This window comes from Parasteatoda tepidariorum, chromosome 9 (assembly GCF_043381705.1).
Source record: "Parasteatoda tepidariorum isolate YZ-2023 chromosome 9, CAS_Ptep_4.0, whole genome shotgun sequence".
NCBI classification, from domain to species: Eukaryota; Metazoa; Arthropoda; class Arachnida; order Araneae; family Theridiidae; genus Parasteatoda; species Parasteatoda tepidariorum.
Window position 1 is genome coordinate 47017865 of NC_092212.1, and position 24766 is coordinate 47042630.

Genomic DNA, 24766 nt, shown 5'->3' on the forward strand with positions numbered 1-24766 from the left:
CCTCATAAATAGTAAATCGAATGGAAAATGTGATTCAATAGTTTTATGAAAGAAGAGATTTATGTTACATGTATGGTAAAAATCTTAATAGGAGTAAAAAAAAAAAAATTATTTTGTGGTTAGCAATGTTTTGATCAGTTTGAAAAGGCTTTGACAAATACACAAGCATGAAGGTAGAAAACATAGACTTCCCATTAAAAAATGCCATATTAACAGTTAGGAGTGTTCAACTTTTGTTTGTAAACCATTATAAAATGAGATTTTTCAAATGAATAGTCCAACTTAAAAACATATAAAAAAAACTATTTAACCACGTAAAATCTCTTAAAAAAATTTAAATCTATTAAAAATCTATAATAATATATAGATAAATTAAAATTATTAGTAGTTTAAACTTTGCAAATAGGCTATTTTATCAGTATCTTGAGTTTAAACAACATTTTGAAAATAATAACTAGAAATAAAATAGATCTCAAAATTCTAAGTTCTTACATCTTTTCGCATTGGAATTGGTACAGGAGGGGCAGGTCTTTTTCGTCGCTTGGATTCTTTGGCAGCGGAGTCCGACTTATTATCCTCTTCTTTAGGCTGAGGTTGTTTCCTAGTGGGTGACACACCATTTTGCCTAGGAGATGGCGTAGGTGGTGGAGGAGGAGCTGGTTTACTTTTTCTGAGTTTAGGTGAAGGAGTCTCAAGACCTCTTCGACTCACAGATGGAGACGGCTTCGAGGAGCTATCAGGAGAGTCATTATTGGGGAAGATGTCACTAAGTTTAGGAGGTTGTGGGGCTTTCCTCTTTTTAGTTGTCCCTCTAAGTGATCCGGTTGGAGACGAAATTGTTCCAAAGGGTGAATTATTTTGAGATCTATATGGCCTAGGCGATGGTGTGTTTGCTGTAAGCGAACTTTCAGCTTCTTCTTCATCTGATGCAAATGGATTCTTTGACTCATCGTAGTTATCAGCACACACCCCTTCAAATACTTTACGTGGCTTTTCTTCTTCATCATCACCAAAAGGATTCAAATCATCTGGATATTCTTCTTCCTCATTTTCCTCCTCGTCACCAAAAGGATTTAAATCATCTGGGTAAGTTTCTTCTTCTTCGTCTTTGGGAACAAGCTGCTTTACAGGTGCATCTTCTTTCTCCTTTTTCTCTATAACTGTGCTTTTGGGGAACGAAGGTTCAGGCGTTCTTATGGAGATTTTAATTTCTTTTGGCGGCAAATCTAGCTTCTTGGATTCAATACTGTGTCTTATTGATGGAATAGGAGATATTTTGGTAATAGTAGTAGAACTCATAGTCATATTTGTTTGCTCATTAATTGTTGAAACAGGATCTTTATTGTCAGTTTTCGAAATAAGATTAAGTGAAACACTACTTTTTAATTCAGAATTTTTATCAAGCGAAAGTGCTTTGCTCCTAACAGTTGCATCACTTCTTTCATTTGAAAGCATGCTAGATGAATTGCTGTCAGTTATGTCATCAGACTTCTGTTTGACTTGCAAGTTGGAATAACTAAGAGGACGAGTCAAAGACTTGTTATAAGATGGTCTGATGTGTGCGATTTCATTCGATTTAATGTGATCTGTAGAAGGGGAAAGAGGTGTCGTAGGCAAACTAGATGATTCTGAATTTACACTGGTATTTATAGTCGGAATAGTAAGTTTCAAAGGCTGAATATTAGTTTGAAAAATATCACGCGAAGATTTTAATGGACTCTTGTATTCCCCTATTGAACTTTTATAAATAACATTTTTGTCCAAATCCTTAGGTAAAGTTTTCAAAGGACTGATACTATTGCTAACCAAAGAAAGAGTAGGATCTGAAAGAGGAACTTCATTGGAAGAGACATTATCACAGACTGATTTGGTTTCAATTGAATTTGAATCATTTGTGAATTCTTTTACAGTGGAACTATGATCTGCATGTATAGTATCTATTTCAGTAGCCTTCATAATTGTTTTGTCTTCATTTGATTTTTCACTATTATCTGGAGTAACAGTAGATAACTTTGACAGTCTAACACTGGGTTTTGGAGATTGATTTAAAGAAGTATTTAAATATGACAGTGATTTTGGTGTTGGTGACTTTCTGAGGTTGGTTGGTGAAGTCGGCTCTAAAGATGGTGGGGAGTCTGCTTTAGATACTTTACTGGATTCAAAAACACTAATTTTGTCCTTCACTGTGAAAAAAAATATACCAATAAATAAAAGTTAATGGTTAATAAAAATTTCTAAAACCAAAATACATCATTTAAAGTCGATAACACATTAATAAAAAAAAAAAAACTTAGTCTAGGAGCAGGCAAGTAAAATTCCTGTAAGGCTATTCCCAATGCATTTAAATGGAATTAATTCTTTTAAATTGAAATTCACATTAAGACATATTAAAACTAAAGATCAAAATTTGTGAAAATGACACAAAACATCGAGGCATCAGAAACTTTACTTTGCAAACAACAAATGTCACCTCTAGCAACAATTACAAACTAATGTTTTAGTTTATTAGAACATGACTTTTGAAAACTAGTTATTATATATCTTCCTTTCGTATCTTCATATACAAAATTCTGCGATTCAATTCTAACATAATTAATTATAAACAAAATGTATATTTTAGACATAGCCATAAATTGTGTATGAAGTCAAAAATATTTAAGGAGCTTAGTGATTTTTTATAATGTAATAACATCAGATAAAATTTATTACAAAACCTCTTTTTTTTCCTCATAAGCAGGCTCTCAACATATTTTAGCAGAGTTGGGTTTTTGACGTCAAAAAGTGGTTTTTGACATGACAAGGGTATAATACTGGTTTAAACCGTCAAAAACTGAAGTTTGCAAGAAAGTATATAAACTTCAGAACTACTAACAGTTGTCATGCATTATATTGAAATTTAATTATACTATAGGTAATCAGCAGGTTTTAAAATATTTTTTAATTAAAATTAAGGTAAAATAACAGATTTAAAATCTCAGAAATTTATATTCAAATGCATGTGCAGAAAAATTTNACTAATTTTGTCCTTCACTGTGAAAAAAAATATACCAATAAATGAAAGTTAATGGTTAATAAAAATTTCTAAAACCAAAATACATCATTTAAAGTTGATAACACATTAAAAAAAAAAAAAAAAACTTCATCTAGGAGCTGGCAAGTAAAATTCCTGCAAGGTTATTCCCAATGCATTTAAATGGAATTAATTCTTTTAAATTGAAATTCACATTAAGACTTCTTAAAACTAAAGATCAAAATTTGTGAAAATGACACAAAACATCGAGGCATCAGGAGCTTTACTTTGCAAACAACAAATGTCACCTCTAGCAACAATTACAAACTAATGTTTCAGTTTATTAGAACATGACTTTTGAAAACTAGTTATTATATATCTTTTTTTTGTATCTTCATATACAAAATTCTGCAATTTAATTCAGACATAATTAATTATAAACAAAATGTATATTTTAGACATTGCCATAAATTGTGAGTATGAAGTCAAAAATATTTAAGGAGCTTAGTGACTTTTTATAATGTAATAACATCAGATAAAATTTATTACAAAACCTCTTTTTTTCTCTCATAAACAGGCTCTCAACATATTTAAGCCAACAAAAAAGAGAAAAGTGGACTACTTGTAAGTGAAAAGAGGACTTAAAAGAACCATTTATAGTTATACTCAATAACCACATTAAGTTATTTAATTAGTCTTCTTTATGAAAATATTAAAAAATCATTAAACAGAATTTTTTTAGTGCAGGATCCTATTAACAAGTATTTACATTAAGTTTCTTGAGTTAGCAATTAACTTCAATGTGCAAGTTTTCAAACCTTATTCGGAATTATTTACCTTATTCTCTAAGATTCAAAAATGTAAAAATTACAAAGGTGAAAAATTTATTAAAATACTGATTAGAAAATGTCGTCCCAATTTCAAAATACGAATCAATCTTTAACCAAGATTATGCAATAGTAATTACAATATTTCTTTGATTACATAACTTAAAAAAAAAAAAAAAAAAAAAGAGTTCCAATAACTTTTGGGTAAAAATAGTCTTAAAACAACTGTCGAAAGTAAATTAGTGCATGATTTCGCAATCCACCTTTTTTGACAAATCTGATGTTCTTGAATTGTTATTTTCCATTGTTTTTAAATAAAATGATAATAAAGTTAATAAAAAATTTTGATATGATTTGTCACTGCAATTGCTAATGTGTATTTGATAAATGAACAACGCCTTAAATTTTACTTTTTTAAAATCTCACAATTAAGAAAATAGTGATCCCTTTTTTTATATTACATTTAGCAATTATTTTTATAAATACATTTAGTAATTTCACTTTAATAAGTTTTCAAAATGTCATTAATTATGGAACTCTCAATCGGAATTATTTCTTGTTGAGACCTAATCTGAAAGCTTAATATCCTATTTCAAACTGTAATTTGTTTAATATTTTTTAAACAGAACCTAACATTTTCAATTGAAGAGTTTTTCAAATTAAAAATGCACCTAGACATATTTTTTTTTAATTAAATCAATTTGTGAACCCCCCAGAGTTTCATTACATTTTTATGATAATTGAATTGTTAATTGGANAAATTTCACATATGAATATAGGTTTTTGACATTTTTGACAGTGAGGTTTTTGACGTGACGGTTTAAACCGTCAAAAACTGTCACATGTCAAAAACCTGCCAACCCTGTATTTTAGCCAACAAAAAAAGGAAAAGTGGACTACTTGTAAGTGAAAAGAGGACCATTCATAGTTATACTCAATTACCACAATCAGTTATTTAATTAGTCTTCCTTATGAAAATCTTAAAAAAATCATTAAACAGAATTTATTTAGTGCAGGATCTTTTTAACAAGTATTTACAGTAAGTTTCTTAAGTTAGCCATTAACTTCGATGTGCAAGTTTTCAAACCTTATTCTAAATTATTTATTTACCTTATTCATAAAGATTCAAAAATGTAAAAATTACATAGGTGAAAAATTAATTAAAATACTGGTTAGAAAATATCATCACATAAGAATCAATCTTTAACCAAGATTATGTAATAGTAATTTCAAAATTTCTTTGATTAAATAATTAAAAAAAAAAAAAAGAGTTTCAATAACTTTTGAGTAAAAATAGTCTTAAAACAACTGCCGAAAGTAAATTAGTACATGGTTTCGCAATCCACCTTTTTTGAAAAATCTGGTTCTTGAATTGTTATTTTCCATTGTTTTTTAAAACGATAATAAAGTTAATAAAAAATTTTGATGATTTGTCACTGCAATTGCTAATGTGTATTAGATAAATGAACGCCTCAAATTTTACTTTTTAAAAATCTCATAATTAAGAAAATAGTGATCCCTTTTTTAATATTACATTTAGTAATTATTTTTATAAATGCATTTAGTAATCCCACTTTAATAAGTTTTCAAAATGTCATTAATTATGGAACTCAATCAGAATTATTTCTTGTTAAGACCAAATCTGAAAGCTTAATATCCTATTTAAAATTGTAATTTGTTTAATATTTTTTAAACGGAACCTAACATTTTCAATTGAAGAGTTTTTCAAATTTAAAATACACCTAAAAAAATTTTTTTTTAATAAAACAATTTGTGAACCCCTCAGAGTTTCATTAAATTTTTATGATAATGGAATTGTTAATTGGATTAAATTCATCTTTTAATTTATAGAAATCAATTAAAATTTTTGAAACAACTAATATCTATCACGGAAGAATTCTTATCTTCCAAAATAAGTATTAAATTCAATATTAAATAAGTACGTGAACCAATTCACTCTTATAAAATTTCATGTTAGAAAAATTTAATTAAGTCATTTGAAATCTTGAGTCTTCAAAATTCAGAAACAACAAATCGGGTGGAATAGATTATATACTTAAATCACTTTAGAGCACTTTATGGATGGACCTTAAGTTTAATCAATGAGATATTTTCAGTTTTAAAATTGTTAATTAAATCTTGTGACGGGAAACGGGCATGAAATCTGGCATGCCTATTCTTATCTCTATTAAATCTAATGAATAAAAGGGACAAGAAAAGTTTTAAGTGATAAAGCTTTGTAGTTGCTGGCCTTCCTAAACTCACATGAGAATATTAAAAGTATGATCTCAAAGTTCAAGAAAAACAACACTGATCTATAAATACAGTAAATAGTGTACTAACATCATTGGCTTTCTAACAATATGAACAATTGGGAGAAAGTTTGAAACACAAAGTTAGAGAGCATCACAATTAGATCATATTAGAAAAATTTCCATAAACTGATTTTCAAATCATTCCAAAGAGGACTAAGGGGATCTAACATTTAAAAAAAGGACTATAACGGACTTCACTTTAATAAATGGACATTGGAGGGAAAAGATGACTATTTGGAAGAACTGCATTAAAAACTACTGCAAAATTGAAGTAAGGAATTAAACAATTGATTAAAAAAAATATACATTCATTTTTTTTCTAATTGGTTGGGTTGCTTTCATGGAAAACAAATTAGATTTCCTCATTTGTTTTAATGGGAAAAAATCATAGAGAAGAAATTAAGCACACGCTTACTCTACTTAATGCTAAAAGGGTCAAAAAATATACTTTCATGACATAAATTGATGACAAATAGATCATACAATATAAAAAGATCAAATTAAGAAAAAATTTAAGAAATAAAAATAAAATAAAGATCAATAAAATAAAAAACTTAAAATATAATACTGCATAACAGTCCATACATCATAAATTTTCTGAAACAGTAATGGAAATATTGAAAAGTCATATGCACCTGATATTCCATTTCTTGGAAGTTCATTCTCTAATGAACTTGGCGTTTTGTTGGTGAGGGAGAATTTGGTACTTGAATCTGATTTATTTAAACTTCGTTCCAAAAAGCTTACTCGAGCTTGGTTCACAGATTCAGACAATGGAGACTTCGTTACAACATTGTTCTGTATATTATGTAAAGGCTCTGAAACAGAATTCATAGAAACATCACATTTTTCTTCAAGTGAACTATGCGATTCCGTATCATCTGTCTCCATGCTGCTCAATTTGTCTTCCGGCAAACACACAGTACATTCATATTTTCCTGGAGTATCACTTTCAATATAAGCACCAGGATTCAGTAGAGCTTTACATTTAAAGCATCTAAAGCAAGCTGTATGATAAAGCTTATTATCCACAATGAGCCTTTCAAGAATGAAAACCCGATTGTTGCAGACTTGGCAAACCTCAACTCGTCTATTAGTAAGTTTTGGTTCTGCAGCTAATACCTGGAGAGAAAAAAATATTTATTTAGCAAATGATTAAATTTTAACATTCTTTTTGAGCAAATGAAACCTTCTACCAATAAATTTTAGAAATCATTAAAACAAAAACTATAATAAATTACTATTTTGGGTCAGTTAATGATTGATTTTAAACCTCTCTCCTTACTCACAGTATTATATTTAATGAAGGATTTCATTATTATCTTTTAATGATATTGTTTTGAATGAGTTAGCAAATACCTTTTTTAATTAGTCACATCACTCCATTAATTTTTTGTGAAATTTACCACAGTTTTGCACACATTTGCATATTGTTCAAATAAAAACGTACTTGATGTTCATAATTATTAAGCCTGTGATATGATTTCATAAAATCTTCATAATATCAATATTTTTAAATTATTAGCATTAAAAATAAATATTTTCCATGTGCAAGCAAACGAGAATAAATACACTTATGAAATAGAGTAAATAAATAAATACAGATAAATTAGGAAGAAAAAAATTAAAGGTGATAATATACCACACCAATGACTCCATATCAATACAAAACTTGAAAAAAATATTAACATGATTAGTACACTCATTTTCTTCACCTTTTTTCACGCCTTCTTAATAAGACCATTATACACCTAGACAATTTTCTTATTGGGATCATTACAACAACAAAAAATAATAATAAATAAAAAACTAAATAAAAAAATATATTTTTAAATAATGCATGAAAAATCTGAAATCATGCAATATAATAAAGGAATTGTGAATTGAACATGCATAGTCATCAAAAAAGAAGAAGAAAATTGAATATTATTTACTATAATGATCAAAGGGTGTTGACTAAATGGTTTGAAATGCACTCATAGAAAATGCTCCTTTCTCTGTCGAACTATTTTTGATTATTTAATTTAACAATGCTCAAAATATTGGTTTCAGGTACAAAACATTTTCCCACCACTTTAAACTTTTAAATACAATAAAAAATTAATCAGTTGAATATTTGAAATTTTAAATCAGTTGAATAGTTGACAAATTATAACTAAAAATAAATAAAAAAATTACAAAAATTTGCTAGGCAATTCACACATATAAAATCATTTTGATGAAATTATAGGTAAACTTGAGCCTCATTAACCTTTTGCTCAGGGCTGGTGGTGATACACCGTACAACATGATATACCGTAAGCAAAGGGTTAATACTTAAATGAATTTACTAAATTTATCCAATTAAAAATGAATACAAGAAGATTGTAGTAATTACCCATTTTTTGAAAGTATTTAGAATGGATAAGGTTTATATATATACATATATTTTTTGTTATAGGATCAATTCTTAAAAAATAACATACCTTTGAGGGTCGTACAGAAATATTGTTAGTTTGCAACCTTTTAAAACCAGATCGCACTGTGAACAGAGAAAATAATAAAAGTTAAGCAATAGGAAATGATAAAAACATTCATAAAAAAACATAATTAGGATTCATCAAGTAGAACCTACAAGTGAAATATTGAAGAAAGTTTTCTGGAAATAATATACACAAAATATACACAAATCTTTATAAAACAAAAATATACTCAACAATAACTTTTTTTTAACCCAATGTATTTACACAGAAGATAATTAACCTAAGTGAAACAAAAATCTAACTTCCGCTAAGAATACAATTTTTTCAAATATGCTCTATGTAAAGTAATATGATAGCTTAGAGATTTTTTCCCTTCTCTTATTAGCAGGGATAACTTTAAAATAATAAAATATATTATTAAAAATTCATTATTAGCAATTTATAAATAAGTGACCATTTTTGAGGAAAATTAATAATTTAAAAAAAATCCTTTTTCACAACACACAGGTAGGTTTTTCTCTACATAACAGTGATCCCAAGTAAAGTTATCCACCAAAAAGTTATTGCACCAGTTATTCTAAAGAAAGTTTCCTATAAGTTATATATAAATATTGTATTGTACTGTTGAGACTTGAGTATTAAGCAAAACTTTTTAGCATTAAAGATTCTATCATATTAGATTCAAGCCGAAACAAAATAAAATAGCAAAAAATATGCACTTCTCATCTATCTGGAAAATATAATATTTCAAGACTGATACAGAAAAAAATTGAATAAATATTGAGTTTTTTTAAAAAATAAAAAACAAATTTCATACTTTTATTTTGATTTTCAAAACAATTATGCAGTTGGGATAAATAAGTAATTATGCTCAAGCGATCTGGCCTTGAAAATTGAACCATGTCTTCTGCATCTAAAAGAGCTGGTACTCCAAGTTGCTTTTCTGCAACACTAAAAGCCTATAAGTAAAAATCAAAGTTTAATGGCACAAGAGTCTGAATCAAGTACACTGCACTGCATCTAAATTAAACAATCACGCACTCAAGGCAACAAAATCAAACATTATAAATATGGTTCACACCAGCAATAAAAATTCAGCGGTCCAGTAAGACCACCTAGAGTTTATAAATTTAGTAGTCTAAAAACTTAACATAGTAGACAAACTTGAAAAAATAAATCAAACTTTACAATCCATTACAATTACAATAAATTCATGTTACGGTAAACATTAAAAATTATTAATTATACGAAATTTGATGCAAAAAAATATTTTTGTTACTATTTTGCAACTTCTAAACATATTTCAAAGCGATCATACGCTGAATCATACTCAAAATCAATTCGCCAAAATCATACGCATTAGTGAAATATTTGTCACGAATGCCTATAATTTTAGCGACATGGTAGGACATTGGCGACAATTGTTGTCTTAGAGGCATAAACTCTAACTATAAACTACGTTCAATGAAAATCAAATGGAAAAAGGAATAAAAAAAGTATATTTGTGAACAGAAAACAGTGTGTATTTACAGTAGAAAACTCAAAAACTACAAGTAAATATGACTAAACTTATTTTGACTGCTTGAAATATTTTATCAGTTAAAATATTTATCTTCAAAAATTCTTTTTTTTATTCAGACATATAAAAAAAATACACAAAATTGAACTATTAATAAAAAATATATTTAATTACTATAGTAACTAGACTTAAATATCAACTTACCAATTGATTGTTTTCCAATATATTTTCTTTTGAAAGTGAATCAATATCACTGAAATTAAAAATAAGAAAGAACAAATTTCAGTAAAATAAAAGAATAATTATAATAAGATAGTTATAATAAGATAATTCTAAAAAGATAATGAATTGAGTAAGATAATTCTGAAAATAAAAAACTTAAATTTCACTAAATTACAGTTAATAAGTATTTAAATGAAAAATAAAAGCAAATACAGTGAATTCGCGATAACTCGAATCTGATAGGACTGACGAAAAACTTCGACATATCGGAAGTTCGACTTACCGTTAGTTTCGGTTTTGGACTTTCAAAATATTGTCTGATTATTTAATTAATGCTTATTAATTACAAATCTTCTAATTGCTACAATATTTAAGATAATTTTTCTGACAAGTCATTTACGATAAGACTGTTTGAAGCACTTTATGATACCCTGGTCCATCGTCTGCAACTTTGCTGTTGTGTTTGGCGGGAGAAACTGCAAGTTCACTGCATTTAAATTAGGAAGATCACTATGTACTGTGCATTTATCCATAAAGAGTATCACTTTATTTTTTAGCGAAGAATTTCCGATGCAATTTTCTTACATAGTCTTCAAATAAAACTGATGTCATCCAAAACTTTTTGTTAGACTTGTAATCCAAAGGATACGTTTTTACATTCTTGAAACATCGGGGATTTCGGTATTTTCCGATAACAAGTAAGGGCAATTTCTCTGTCCCAGACGCATTTCCTCCAACTAGGACAGTCAAACGTTCCTTGCTCATTTTACCCCCTGAGCAGTTTTCATCCTTAAACATCATAGTCTTATTTGGAAGACATTTAAAAAATAAACCCATTTCATCAATATTGAAAACATCATTTTAACTGTATCCTTGAAGTAAATTTGGTAACGTTTCATTTAACCACTGTTCACATACTTCAAGAGGGACAGCTTTAGCTTCTCCATGAAGAGTGCGAAAGACATTGTGTGTGTGTTGCAAAGGAAGGGGCAAGATATCAGCTCCTAGGTTTTTTTTCTTGCTTTAAAAGATCCAAAAAAAATCGAGTTAAAGGGAGTAAAATTCGAGTAATCGAGAATAATTAACATGAAATTGAAGATAAAAGGGTCGGGACCTCATAAAAAAATCGAGTTATAGTAATATTCGAGTTATCGTACTTCGAGTTATAAATTGACTGTATTCAAAAAATAGTAATTTTTGAACTGAATGTGCCTTACAGTTTCAAGAATAGAATTTAATTATTTACAAACTCTCTATGATTGCATAATACTAGAGTTATGATTTTTTTTAAAAAAAAGGCCAATTTTTAATGCTCACTGACTGAAAAAGCATAAAACACATTCTAACATTAAACACCAAAAAATTTAAAGATGATGGTATTATTGTTAGTCTAAAAACAATAGGAAATAGGGACCTCAAAACATTACAACAGACCAGTTTAAAATGGTGTTAACTGTTTAATAATTAAAAATAGATGAGCTGAAATTTAATTATAGCCTTAGATTTTTCATACAGTAAATAGATAAAGTCAGTATGTTTAATGTTCGACTTACTCCCGGCATTGACTTTTTTCTCCATTTCATACATTTTTAAATATATATGCATAAAATGTCGGTAGGTATGCATTGTTTCCATAGCACTTTCTTTTTTCAAATGATCTTTCAAATGATTTTATTCAGACAGTGAGTGCCCAAATAATTAAAAAATATCCTTAACCTAGTATGTTTTAAGGGAAATAAAGAATTTGTAAAGCTAATTTTAATACAGAAATTTTCTATTTTCTATTAACTAATAGAAAATTATATTACGAAGATGATTTAGACAGCAACAGTGCAATTTTTTCAAACATTTCTTATTAACTTTAAAGTCGTTTTTGCTTTTTTTTTAAAACTTTTTTTAATGCCTTTTCTATTTCACATCTGCTTTAATGGTTTTTACTTAAAACACCATTAAAGCAGATGTGAATAGCTAGTATCTTTCTCCTGCCCTCCTTAAAATAAAAAATATCATTAGCTTATGCATATACTTTATTACTGGTTATGTTTAAGAAAATAAAATGTCAATCATATTTACATTTTTATACGAGTTTCACACATATATATATATATACGTATACATTGAGAATAAACCGTATTAAGGGTACCTTAAAAATAAAGACCTTTAGATGCTTAACTTATTTATATTTTAAAGAAAAAAAAATTTCTTCTTTATGCTATGCAGTGCCTGAACCAATCAGCCATGCGCTATCTTGCTGACCAATAAAAAAAGTGCAAAAAACCAGAATGGGAAGCATCCCCATAGTCAATATCTTTCAATTTGGTGCACATTAAGAGATGTTATCCACCACATAAAGAGCATGAGGCAGAGGCTATTTTAAAGAAATAGTAAACCATAATAGTGTTTCAATAACAACTTTTAAATATGAAAGACAAAAACCTTTATTGATTTATAAATTATACAGGATGCATAAAAATTAAAAACTCTAGTTCAAAAGAATTTTTTTAATTGCTAGCTCCAAATGTATAAGCATAAAAAAGCTGTAAAATATGTCTTTTCTTCTTTTATGAGCTATATTAAAGCTAATTTTTAAAATTTGCACCACTTACAAACGATTACCGTTACTAAAAAAAGTCTTGTATTCAATAATAAAAAATTTTAAAAAAATTAAACAGAAAATATTTGCAAAAAAATTCACCGTTTATAAAAACACTTGCCCAAAATAAAAGCGTTTTAGTTAACATTCCACTTTAAAATGTTTATTTCTAATAGGACAAGGCATTTTTAAATAATTTTTGGGTTACATATAGGAACGTTATAGTTCTGCAAATTTTTGAAGTCAATTTCAATACATTTCCTACAGAAAATATGAATACATTAAATCACGACAGCTTTGCTTTATATGGAACGATTTGCAACTCTATTATAAAAAGGGTGAAGAAAAAAATTCTTTATGTTTTAAAAAAAAGGTTTGAAGTATCAGAAAGTAACATACATGAGATCAGGACGATAATGATGAATAATGGCACAAAATGCAAGTCCATCTCTAAAAGAAACAGACATATCACGAACATTAACATCTCTGTAACCTTTTGTTACATTCTTTGCCCAAGTTTCTAAGGCTTTTATAAGGCCTTTTCCTTGATTATCCATGTTTTCTTGATTATCTTTCTGTAACCTATAACAATTAAAATAGATTTTGTTAATTAATACAACATTGATGGCAAATCACTACATTAGCATAAAAATTTATGTAATATACTTTTGAAATGAATATGAAAGTAATTGGTTAATAAATTGAAAAGCTTAGTGGAATAACATTTGAAGCATACATTTTGGAAGCATTTGAATTTATGGGAAAAAGAATATGTTGTGGTCAGCTATAAATATAAAACATGCATTAATTGAATTCTGAAATTTTCAAAAAGATTATTATCAATGGATAAATATGTTTTGTTAACAGCTTCCTATTATTTCCATACATTCTAAAGTAGGGGTGCTTCTAAACACAATTTTTCTTATTTATTTATAAACATTTTTATGAAAAACAAAATGTAGAAAATTATAAAACTTTTGAGTCATCACTTTTTGATGTGCTCAATTTGCACAGATTCTATTGTAAATCTACGTTGTTTCTCGATCGCTTTTCAATGGTTATTGCTATAAAATTCTGCATAGCTTTTTTTTTAAAGGAGAAAGAAAAAAAAACTTTTATACGATATTATGAAGTGCGCATTTGGAGTTTGAGTAATCACTCTTCGATTCGTTTTATTTTTGCTGATTTCATCGTGAATCCAAGTGATGTTTCGTTTTTTTCTTCTTTTCTTTTCATTAATAAATCAAATATATGTTGTTTTTTTATAATCCCGGTACATTTATTATGTTATTACGACTAGTGAGCGCATTATAATAAAATTATATAACTTATATATATAACTCATATAATATATATGATTAATATATATAACACGTGAGCGCATTTAATTTAATTTTATTTCATAACCGGCAGCCGACCCAATTCCGGGTTTACAACTACCAATGTTCAACTCCGTAGCCTTGTAATTTTAAACCAAATCTAGAAAACAAGGGAGCTCCTGGATCGAATATTAGGACAAATTTGCCTTCGTGGAGGTTTTTTTTTATGGAACTAACACGCATTTGCACTACAAGGAGAGGAAAACCACGAAGGTTAGCAACCACTACTCTCTAAACCACTACTCTCAAAAAGGTTAGCAACCACTACTCTCTAAACCACTACGCTCAAAAAGGTTAGCAACCACTACTCTCTAAAGCCTACTGTTTCAAATTTGCTAATTTCTATACTGTCAATTAACAGTTCTTCCACTAAGTTTTTCAGTAATTAACAAGCTAATGGAAAACGTACTAAATCCTCAACATTGTGCACTGCATACTTATTGTATTTATAAGAGCAAAAATATAAATCATACTCCCCACACAAAGGATTTTTTTTATAGAATGTCTGTTGAATGCACGTGCAATCAGAAACAACAAGAAACTTCATAGTTAACAAAGAAATATTAATAATGAAATATGAAATGAAATTTACATTTTGTCACAGAAATTTTCTTATAAAACAATTAATTAAAAAAAGTCCTAAGTTTTTTCCCTATATTTAAAAGAAATATTAATTTAAGAACTTTATTCATGCATAAAAAAATAAAAAATCTATCATATTTTTAGTTGAATGTTCGGGAGGGGATTTAGTGGGTAAAAAAGTAGTAACATTTGATTTGAACGTTTTAAAAAAAAATTGAAAACCAGAATTTAGATCCAAGCTTTTTGTAATTTAGTCTTAAAATAAGCCTTTTCTGAATTCGCACGATTGTAACAACTGTATATATTTAAATTCTAAAGTTGTTCTGGAAACAGTTTAGTCTCAAAGAGTGTAATTTTAAATAGAATCCTTTTAAAACACGTTACACTACATTTTAGGATTTAAAAAAAAAAAAATAAATAAAAATAAAAATCTATTTTTAGTCGTCTTCTTTTTGACAGCAGAGCAACTCTTAGTTTAGGCTGCATTTTCATTGCTGAGCAATATTTTACCTGATCGTGTTATTTCCCAGAATAGACGGTCCCGATTGTAGGATTTGACATGTAGAAATTTTTTCATCGTTTAGGCCAGTGTTTCCCAAAGTGTGGTACGCGTACCCCCAGGGGTACGGGAACAGTCTAACAGGGGTACGCGTTCTTATGCGAAATATCTTGCAACAAACGAACATTTCAAAAAGTTTTATTTAAAAGCAAAGCTAGCCATGAAAATTTACGAGTAAATATTTCTCTATTGGCTATTTTTTGCTGTGTTAACATTCAATAATTAGTGGTGACGACAACCAGTTGTGATTTTTAACTTCTGTGGGAAAAAAATTTTTTATCATAGCAAAAATAATATTCTCCAAATAAACTTATTAACAAAACTTTGTACCAAAAAAGAAAGAAAAAAAAATACATTCATTTTTTATTAGTGGTACACAGCGTTGCGAAAAATTTAGTAAGGGTACACAAAAGTCATAAGTTTGGGTAACACTGGTTTAGGCCAACAAACCCGCATAACTTGAAGAAAAATTGAATGCACTATCAACGAAATTCAGCCACATTTATGGAAAATAGTTATGAAAATTTAGACAAAGGAGTTCGATTGTGCTTGCAAAACCACGGTGTCAATTTACCTATATGAATCAATAAAAAAATTCCTAATTTTTAATCAAAAAGCTGCGTTTTATAACAAAATTACTTCTCGTGTGAATTTTGATAGATTCGTTTAAAAGACAAAGAGTGATACATAAAACTCACACCTTAATTCATGTATAACTCTTAAAAGAATTCTCTTTAAAAAAAACAAGCTTAATTTTAGCTTTTAAATTACAAACTTAACAGAGTATACTTTCTTTAGAAAGAAATTTATCTAATTCTATTTACTTAATATAAAATTCCTATCTCCTTCAAATATTTCTTGTTTTTAAAATCAAATTTATCGAACCATGACTACAAAGAAACGAGAATATATTTTGCATTTTTAATTATTCGTATAGATATTTCCAGACCATTTTTTTCGAATCAATTGAACAATAGAAAAAATAGCAAATAAGAATTTAGCAACTGGGTTTATGTAGTGGGGGGAAAAAAACGGCATTGAGTTCAACCTCTCTGAGTTCAAACATCTCTCCGCATGAAAATTCAACTCAAATATAAACTCCACCAAAACGAAACAACAAATCTAAATCGAAACAAAAACAAAACCAGAAATAGTCAGCGGGCGGAAATTCTTGACCTAAAAAATACCTAAGACCGCTAGTTTTTTATTATAGAAGCAAACGGAAAATAAAGGCAGGAAATGAGATCATACTTCTTGTCTATTATATTTTGGAATATAAACCAGTTCTACACACGCCTTCTAATATTCTTTCATTATATTATTTCTTCTATGTCTATCATTCGCCTTGAATAAAAGAACCCTCATGCGTAGTATTCCATTGTGCAGATCATCAGAGAAAAAGACCGACGACGCATGTAATGTATTGTGTCATGACTTGCACCCATAAAATGAATCTGAAAGTGACTCTTGACAGTTAGTTGGAAAGTTATTCGTTTTTATCCTGTGAAGAAAATTTTCTTTAATCAGGGATAATGCTAATTAGTTGTCTCCAAGATGTTGTTAGATTGGATTTTGATAATGAATAAAAAAGTTTTTTTTTTCGTTCGAATTTTCAAGGTTAAATCGTTATTGGGCAATATAAGAAAAATCAAACTTAAAATTTGAATTAATTTGTTATCTCAAAATAAAACGGATAATTAATTGAAATGTCATAGTTTAGATTTATTTATTTATTTTTAAACAACAGATTGAAAAATTTCACGATGGAAGATTTAAAAAAACATTATAAGTAAAAACAGTGCGACGTGTGAAAATTAATGTAAAAATGCACATTTAAAAAAATATATATATACAAAACTAAAAATATTTATATTTATCTATAATAATAATAAACTCTGATGAGAAGTTCATAAAATCATGTTCGGACTTAATATATTACTTTTTTCGAAAACTGTTAATAGATAATGATGAATAATATAAAAGGAAATATCGCTGAGAAATGTATAAAGGAAAAAGGTTGCTGAGAATTACTGAAATTTATTAGATTTGCTGCTTTCGGCATACTGATTTTCAAATGTTCATTAGTATAAGTTTAAATATGATTCAAATGCTTCTCAACGCGCATTTCGCTGGACGCTTGGTCACATCGGCAGCAACTAATGGCAAGCAGATGATATTTTAGTGTCTCACAGAGCTATCAATTTAGTTTAAACCAATAATTCGATTTAAAAAAAGGTAGAATCAAATTATTACCGAATATATCGATGTATAAGTCGATTTAAACAATGTGGAACATTCTTTGATCATTATATATCGATGCATCATAAGCAATGAGATAGATATGTGCAAATTTACCTTTACAAATTACCCCTTTAGAAAACTATTTTCAACATGCTATTTGCAACTAATTTTGCATTTTCTCTCATCATACTTCCGATAAAAATAAAGTTTTTTTTTAAGAAATACTTTAAATTATGCTCAGAAAAAAATTAAGAATAAAAAAAGTCAAGACAATTTATTCAAGAATTTTAAGAAAAATATAACACAGTGGAAACTTTTAAAACGTACCATAAAGTTACAAATTTAAAGATTCCAGATCATCATTTGTGTCGAATTCATTAACGTTAGCAGAGTTGTCATACCGATCACACTCTACAATTGATCCTCATCTGCCGAGTCTCACAAAAAAACCGCTTTCAATGCAATCCAAAAAATTCGAAATTCCACATTTTTTAATAATTTACAATAACATTCGAATCTACATTTTGCCATGCGTCTAGTATCATTTGACTTATGACGTCTTAGAAATAATAATGGACTTATTGACAGCGGTCGAATTAAACACCCGACATAACAGAAATTTACCATCTCGTAATCAAAAATTTTGGGACTTTGTACACCGGGATATAATGTATTAGTGCAAAATTCGTGGCTGATGCTTAGAAAAAAAAAGATTGTCAAACAAGTCCGTTTAGTGTTTTATTAAGACCTAAATAAAAACACTAAACATTGTTGATTCGTCAAAGAAAACATTTAACAAATCAGCACTTGAAGGATACTTTGAGAATTGCAGCTATAAAATATTTCACCTGATATTGATGTCAATGAAAGTTTAATCAGTTGTATCAAACTTTACATTAAGAATAAAATGTTTTTTTTTTCCCTTTTGCTCTGTAATACTGAAGTTATTTAGAATATCAGTACAATCACATTTTTGTCAGATTCAAGTATAAAATAAACTTATTTTACTTTAAATTTAATTTAATTTTTAACAAAATACCAAATGTTAGATTTCATTAAACATGGTAATCTACCTTAGCTAACTTATTTGTCTAGATTAGCAAGGACATGTGGGTTCCGAAATGATCATGATCAGATGATCAAGATAAAATAACTAGTTTCTGATAAAGAACTTTTTTTCTTGTTATTATTAACCACCAGAAAAACAATTTACGTAGAATTTTAAACACATTCAATAATGAGTTGTTGATTAGTTAAATTATAATTTAAAAGAAGTTATCGGGTGTATTTTTGTGGATTTAAATAAAAACTATTTATAAAATCGTATTCAAAACAAAATATTAACAAGATTAATATTTTTGATCATATTGAGAGAAAAAGAAATGAGTAAATTAAGAAAACTTCCTAAATTCAATTAATGCAAATTAGTCAATGGCCCCAAGTAAAATTTGTTACATGATTCAGTATTTCTTTAATGAAACGATTAAAAAAAATTTCAATAATTTTGAAAAGTAAATTTAATAAGTATTGAAGGTAAACATTTTTGTCAAAAGTACCATATGGACCCTACATTCATAATATTTAACTAATCAGAGATAATTGAATTTTTCATTTCAATCATTAAGAGACGAATAAAAATTTTACTGAATTTGCTAAATGTTAAAATAGAAAAAAGTTTCTCACTTCAAACTTTTTTTTAAAATCCTGCCTCTGAATATAGAAATTTTAGTTTAATGGAGTTATTCCAATGCCAGGATATGCCAGGGCTCGAAAAACCATCCGTCCTCGGCGGTCAAAAATTCCTTGCGGACAACGAATTTCTCGAATCCGACGTCCGCGCGGACGGCCATTTTCCCGTTAATGTTGGTGATACATTTTCACTTTTTATTATCTTACAAGAGTCTAGCGCCTCACTCCTAAAATGACTCTAATCTAGAAATACAGCAACATACTGCGCATGGTGGAATTGATGTTTTCTCTGTCTCCCGTACTGCAGCGGTTGAAAGGGACTTTTCAGCAATGAACTTACAAAAAATAAGCATTACGTACTGGTCTTAAACAAGAAGCGTTAAACGCAATTATGAACATCTACCTAAATGGAAAACCCCTTTCAGATTTTTGTGCAGAAACCTCTGTAAATCATTAGCTTGATTGNAGTTAGAAATTATTACACTGGGATCAACGTTGATTTTCGATTATTAAACAAAACAATTAAAATTATTTCAAATTTATTACCTCACATTTGTAATCCTAGTAACTACTAATTCATTGTGCAATTTATATAAATGTTTGTAATAAATAAGAGAAAATTATATTTTTATTTATTTAGAAACGACGGGTTAGTTTCAAAGGAGGACGGGTACATTGTTGGACAAGCCGTCCTCGGGGACAGGTAAAATTTTTGAGTTTTTTCGAGCCCTGGGATATGCAGCAAGGTTTACGCTAAATCTGACGCGACTGAAAGGCCTCTTGTAGGTTGTAGTGCAGAAGTTTGGGACCTTGCTAAAAGAAAAAAGTGTTAGGTGCTTAGCAATGGTTGGTGATGTTTAGGGTATGCGGTAAAATCAGGTTACACTAGATAGGTTCGCAAGTTATAAAAAGCAATACTAACAAGCATTATACAGTAATTAGGGCAAGCATGTCTAACCGAGAGTCAAGGCCCCTCAGTAGGTTTGTGACGTCATCCTCGGTAGGGGCGGATTAAGCGTACGCGGGGCCCTTGGCCATTCAAATTTTTGGGGCCTATAGATTAAATATTTTTCGCGTTTTTTTTTTATTTATTCAAATATAAAAGTATTAATATATCATTTCATTTAAGAAAGCATATTTAAAATTAAAATAAATAATAAATTAAATTTTACTTTTACTTTATTTTATTAAATTAGAACTAAAAAATAATCATAACATTTTGAAAAAATCATTGTTTTACTTAATTTATTTTCAAAAAATCCATTAAATCCAATGGCCCTAATCATTGGGGGCCCCAGGCCATGGCCTAGTCTGGCCCAATGGGTAATCCGGCCCTGATCCTCGGAAGTGTTAGCGAACCATAAGATAAAGCGGTATTCCGATTTGCATTAAAAGAAAAGTATAATAAATAGTTTAAACTTTTGAGCGAAGTAAAATATTTTTGCTTTAGCAAATTTAACAGCACTTGAATATTTTTAAGGTTGAATTTTTAGCTTTCTATTGGAATAAATCAATGTTATTCGTCACGTTAGAACTTAATAAAATAAACATAGGACTATTTGATAAAAATAAGAAATGATACATTTTAAAAAGGAAACATATACGAGACAAATGAAAATATGTTATAACATGGCAGAAAAGAGACTAAGAAATTATAATTTTATTAGTTTATTCATAAAATTTTTATTCTTAAAATAAGTTCTAAAGAATTCTTTCAGAATCGTATCATATACATTAAAATTCCAAGTGGAAATAATCTAAATATAAACAGTGCAATTATTTACAAATAAACAACGATATAATATTAAAATGAGACAAAATAATTTAGCTCAGTAATGATTATAAAGTAATACTAATAAATAAATTATAAGTAATTAACAAAATATTTCGATCCTTAAGATTGTAAAACTTTAAAATAGCATTTATTATTTTCAAAAATAAATATACCTTTTTTATTTTTTGTTGATTATTATAAAAAAGTAAAGTATTTCTATCATATAAATTTTTTGATGACAGTCTTTCTTATAGATTTGTTAAAAAAAAATAGAGAATAGAATTCCAAAATAGAGATTCCTTTAGAAAATTATTAGTATAATATTCTGGAGCAGAAATTGTTCAATAATTAAAAAAAATTACGCACTGTAAAAAAAAGAAAGAAAATATTGAATATTTTTTATGAATTGCATTTGAAATTGTCTGCAAGCTTTTGTTAAATCGTAATACTTTAAAAAAAAAAACAATTAAGATAGAAAAAATATAAAAGCTTATATTAAAATCATTTTTCCTGTTACTCAATAAGATATATCTCATTAATTAATATATTTCATATAAGATACATTTGAATGAATGTGCATACATACGTTTAAACTTATATATTATTGTTTTAAAGCTTGCTTACATAAACTCTGCCAGATAAACATAAAAAATGAGAATAAATTAAGAATAGCACATTTAATCTGGAGCAAATTCAAAATTTATTCATAAGCTATCATCGTTAAGAATAAATAAACTTCAAGCGCCAATCAACATTGTTATTGATTTTTCTTTCTTTTAAAAATGTAACTAAAGCTTTTTACACTAGTTTTTAAACAATAAAAATTTTAACTCTTTAATGACATCTGATATTTGTTTATATATATATTTANGGACATTTAAATAAGACAAATGGTGTTTAAATTTGTTTTATTTCACGTCTAAAAGTTTTGCAAAAGTACGAATGCTCTTGTTGCTAGTTTTATTTTCTAGTATTATAGCTAACAATAAACAATACCTAAAACATTATAATTCTTAAATACAACTTATTACATTATATAATTAAAAAGCATAAGCTTTTTAACTACATAATGAATTTTCTTTACAATAATATAAAGTCTGCGAAAACGAATAGTAAAACATAAAAGATAAATAACACTTACTCGACCATTAACAGTTAGTTGATAACTGTTTCGTTTAATGTAATAATCCAATTCCGTTTTATTTCCTCACTTTTCGGAAATTTAAAAATTGATACTTCAGGCCCATTTTTGTAGTTCCCTTTATATTTTGGAACTACGCATGCATATGGTATTGTTAAAATTTGTAAGATAATGTTATTTATATTTTTGATATAGATGGATTATAACGACATATCCGACGGACAAACGGGACTGTTGTGCAACGAATGACAAATATTTGAAACTGGCCGCTAATCGCTTATCAGCATACATCAGTACACCACTGTATGTGACGTCACTAAAAGAACTTGGTGATCTCAACGGCCTTATTTATGGGTGGTTATGGTCTAACGCTATACTATGCATGATAAATTAACTGCCTTTCTAAAAGAAAGTATTTAAAATTAATTAACTGAAGATGAGAGTTAAGTAATTAAGGTGATTAATTTTTAAAGTTTTCACTCGATATTATCAGTTGGGTTAACTATTGCCAGCAAGGCCAAAACAAATCTGTGACGCCCGCCTGAAACCGGAGTTTTCAGTTAAAATCTCTGATAATTAAAAAAAACAAAATTATTTCAATTGAGTCAACACAGCGATCGAAAACAAAAATAAGAATAATGTGAGTGACACCTTGATTTTGCTTTGAAATCGAAGGTTTTAACATATAACGTATATTTTTATATTTGTTTTCTCATTGGTGACCGTGAAATGTTGATAAAAATACAAGCTATCAAAAAGGAGATAAAGGGTTCAGATAACATCCTTTTATTTATTAGCTTTCAAATAGCGATTGCAAACAAATTCAAAATTCAGAACAGGAGTTTTCAGTTGCTGAAAGCTGGAATCATGATCCTAAATATCTTAATACATAGATAATATTTTATTTACACGATTTTGCGTTCATATTCCGAAATACAGCTGTTGCATGCTTTTAGAACGCATTTAGAAATTTAAATAAAAATCATAACTAATGAGATGGTGGCTAATTCCATATGAACACATTTTGCAGGATAGATAGATTTAGAAAATATTTTCATTTATAAAATATTATTGAAAAATTCTTACATAGTTATGAAAAAAAAAACTACAAATTTAATACGCCAAAAGCATATATGCAAAACAGAAAAGTTTGAGCATTTTCACAACTGATGTTGCTTTTAAGATACAGAAATGCGGCAGTTTTTCTTAGTATTAATATTTAAGCTTGGAGCAGTACAGCAGAATCCGGCTCTTATGCCATCAAATTTGTTCAATCTCATCCTATATTGAGCATTTTTAAACAAGCACGGCAACGTTGCTTTTCTGTTCAATAACTTTTTCATATGATTTTTCCGCTTATTTGTAAACAAATAACTTTTTTTTTTAGTTTCTATGTTAGTTGTGTTTGTATTTTGAATTTGTTCAAATATTTTAAAATTAATGAGGATTACTGCTTTTGAATCAATGCATAAAGGATTCGTTTCGTCAGAAAATTAGATAATAGGGAGATTTCGCACTTTTACGTTAGCTTCCGTAGTTACGTATTTTTACGTTACGTTAGCGTAATTTACGTTACAAAGGCAAAGCTACAAGCACATTGTTTAAAGATGTTAAATGTTATTTTCTGTTTAAACCTGCCTTCAAACTAAAAACATAAGAATATGGAACGCGAATTAGAAGAATCTCTTATTTTCACTTACGTAAGTTTGGCATTTTTTCACGGGTGCATGCGCATCTCACCAGAATCGACATATTGAAATTTTACTCACGGGAGCGCACGGATGCAAACGCAAATTTGCGAAATCTCTCTAATAATAACTTCAATGTATTTTTTTCCTCATCTAAGATAATTTGAATTAAAGACACTTTATTTAATAGCGAAATAAAAGATAAAGACGTATTTTCAACTTGAGATGATCTTACGAATCCATTTCATTGACTTAAATATAGATATAACTTAACAAACAAGAGCTAAAATAAGCATTAGATTCACTATCTCGGCTAATGGTAAACGAAAACTGCATACTTAAAGTTAGCTGACTGAATGGACTTTCGAATGGAATAACTGAACTTTTTTTATACACAGTATATAAGTAATTAAAAAAAAGAATAATAAACCCAATACCGACAAACGACAAAAATCTAATTCTAATAGTTCCGAGTTGCTTTTAAGAATTTTATCATCGAAAAAATTAAGAAAATACTAAACAAAATAATATTTATGAGGAAAAAAAATGAATTCTGAACTCATCCTTTCATCAAATTGGCAGATTTAATTCCTCACACATAGTTGAAAAAGACCTGCATGTCGGAAGCAGACGAAAACAATACGAAGCTTTGTTTTGAAAGGTAATTCAACTCGCCGCAACATCCTGCACGTTTAAGGGTCACTTTTTTTCCATACACGTTAGCTAATTTAGACGGGTATGAAATGAATAATTAACAGGGTGTTG

The 24766-nt window shown here is 28.2% G+C and overlaps 1 protein-coding gene across 3 annotated transcripts in view; it reads right to left on the reverse strand.

Moving 5' to 3' along the window:
* LOC107438220 (MICAL-like protein) overlaps window positions 1-24766 on the reverse strand; it is a 58054-nt gene that overhangs the window by 15741 nt on the left and 17547 nt on the right. Inside the window, exons 1-7 of one of the 3 annotated variants that reach the window (XM_016050448.3) lie at window positions 22314-22431; window positions 13348-13530; window positions 10338-10386; window positions 9432-9573; window positions 8618-8673; window positions 6788-7274; window positions 493-2183 (exon numbers count right to left, since the gene is read on the reverse strand). In XM_016050448.3, the coding sequence (XP_015905934.2) occupies window positions 493-2183; window positions 6788-7274; window positions 8618-8673; window positions 9432-9573; window positions 10338-10386; window positions 13348-13530; window positions 22314-22321 (2616 nt within the window). In that variant the 5' untranslated portion in view covers window positions 22322-22431. Of the gene's footprint in view, window positions 1-492; window positions 2184-6787; window positions 7275-8617; window positions 8674-9431; window positions 9574-10337; window positions 10387-13347; window positions 13531-22313; window positions 22432-24766 lie in introns of those variants that run through there. The other 2 variants (XM_016050449.4, XM_016050450.3) reach the window with 2 other exon arrangements.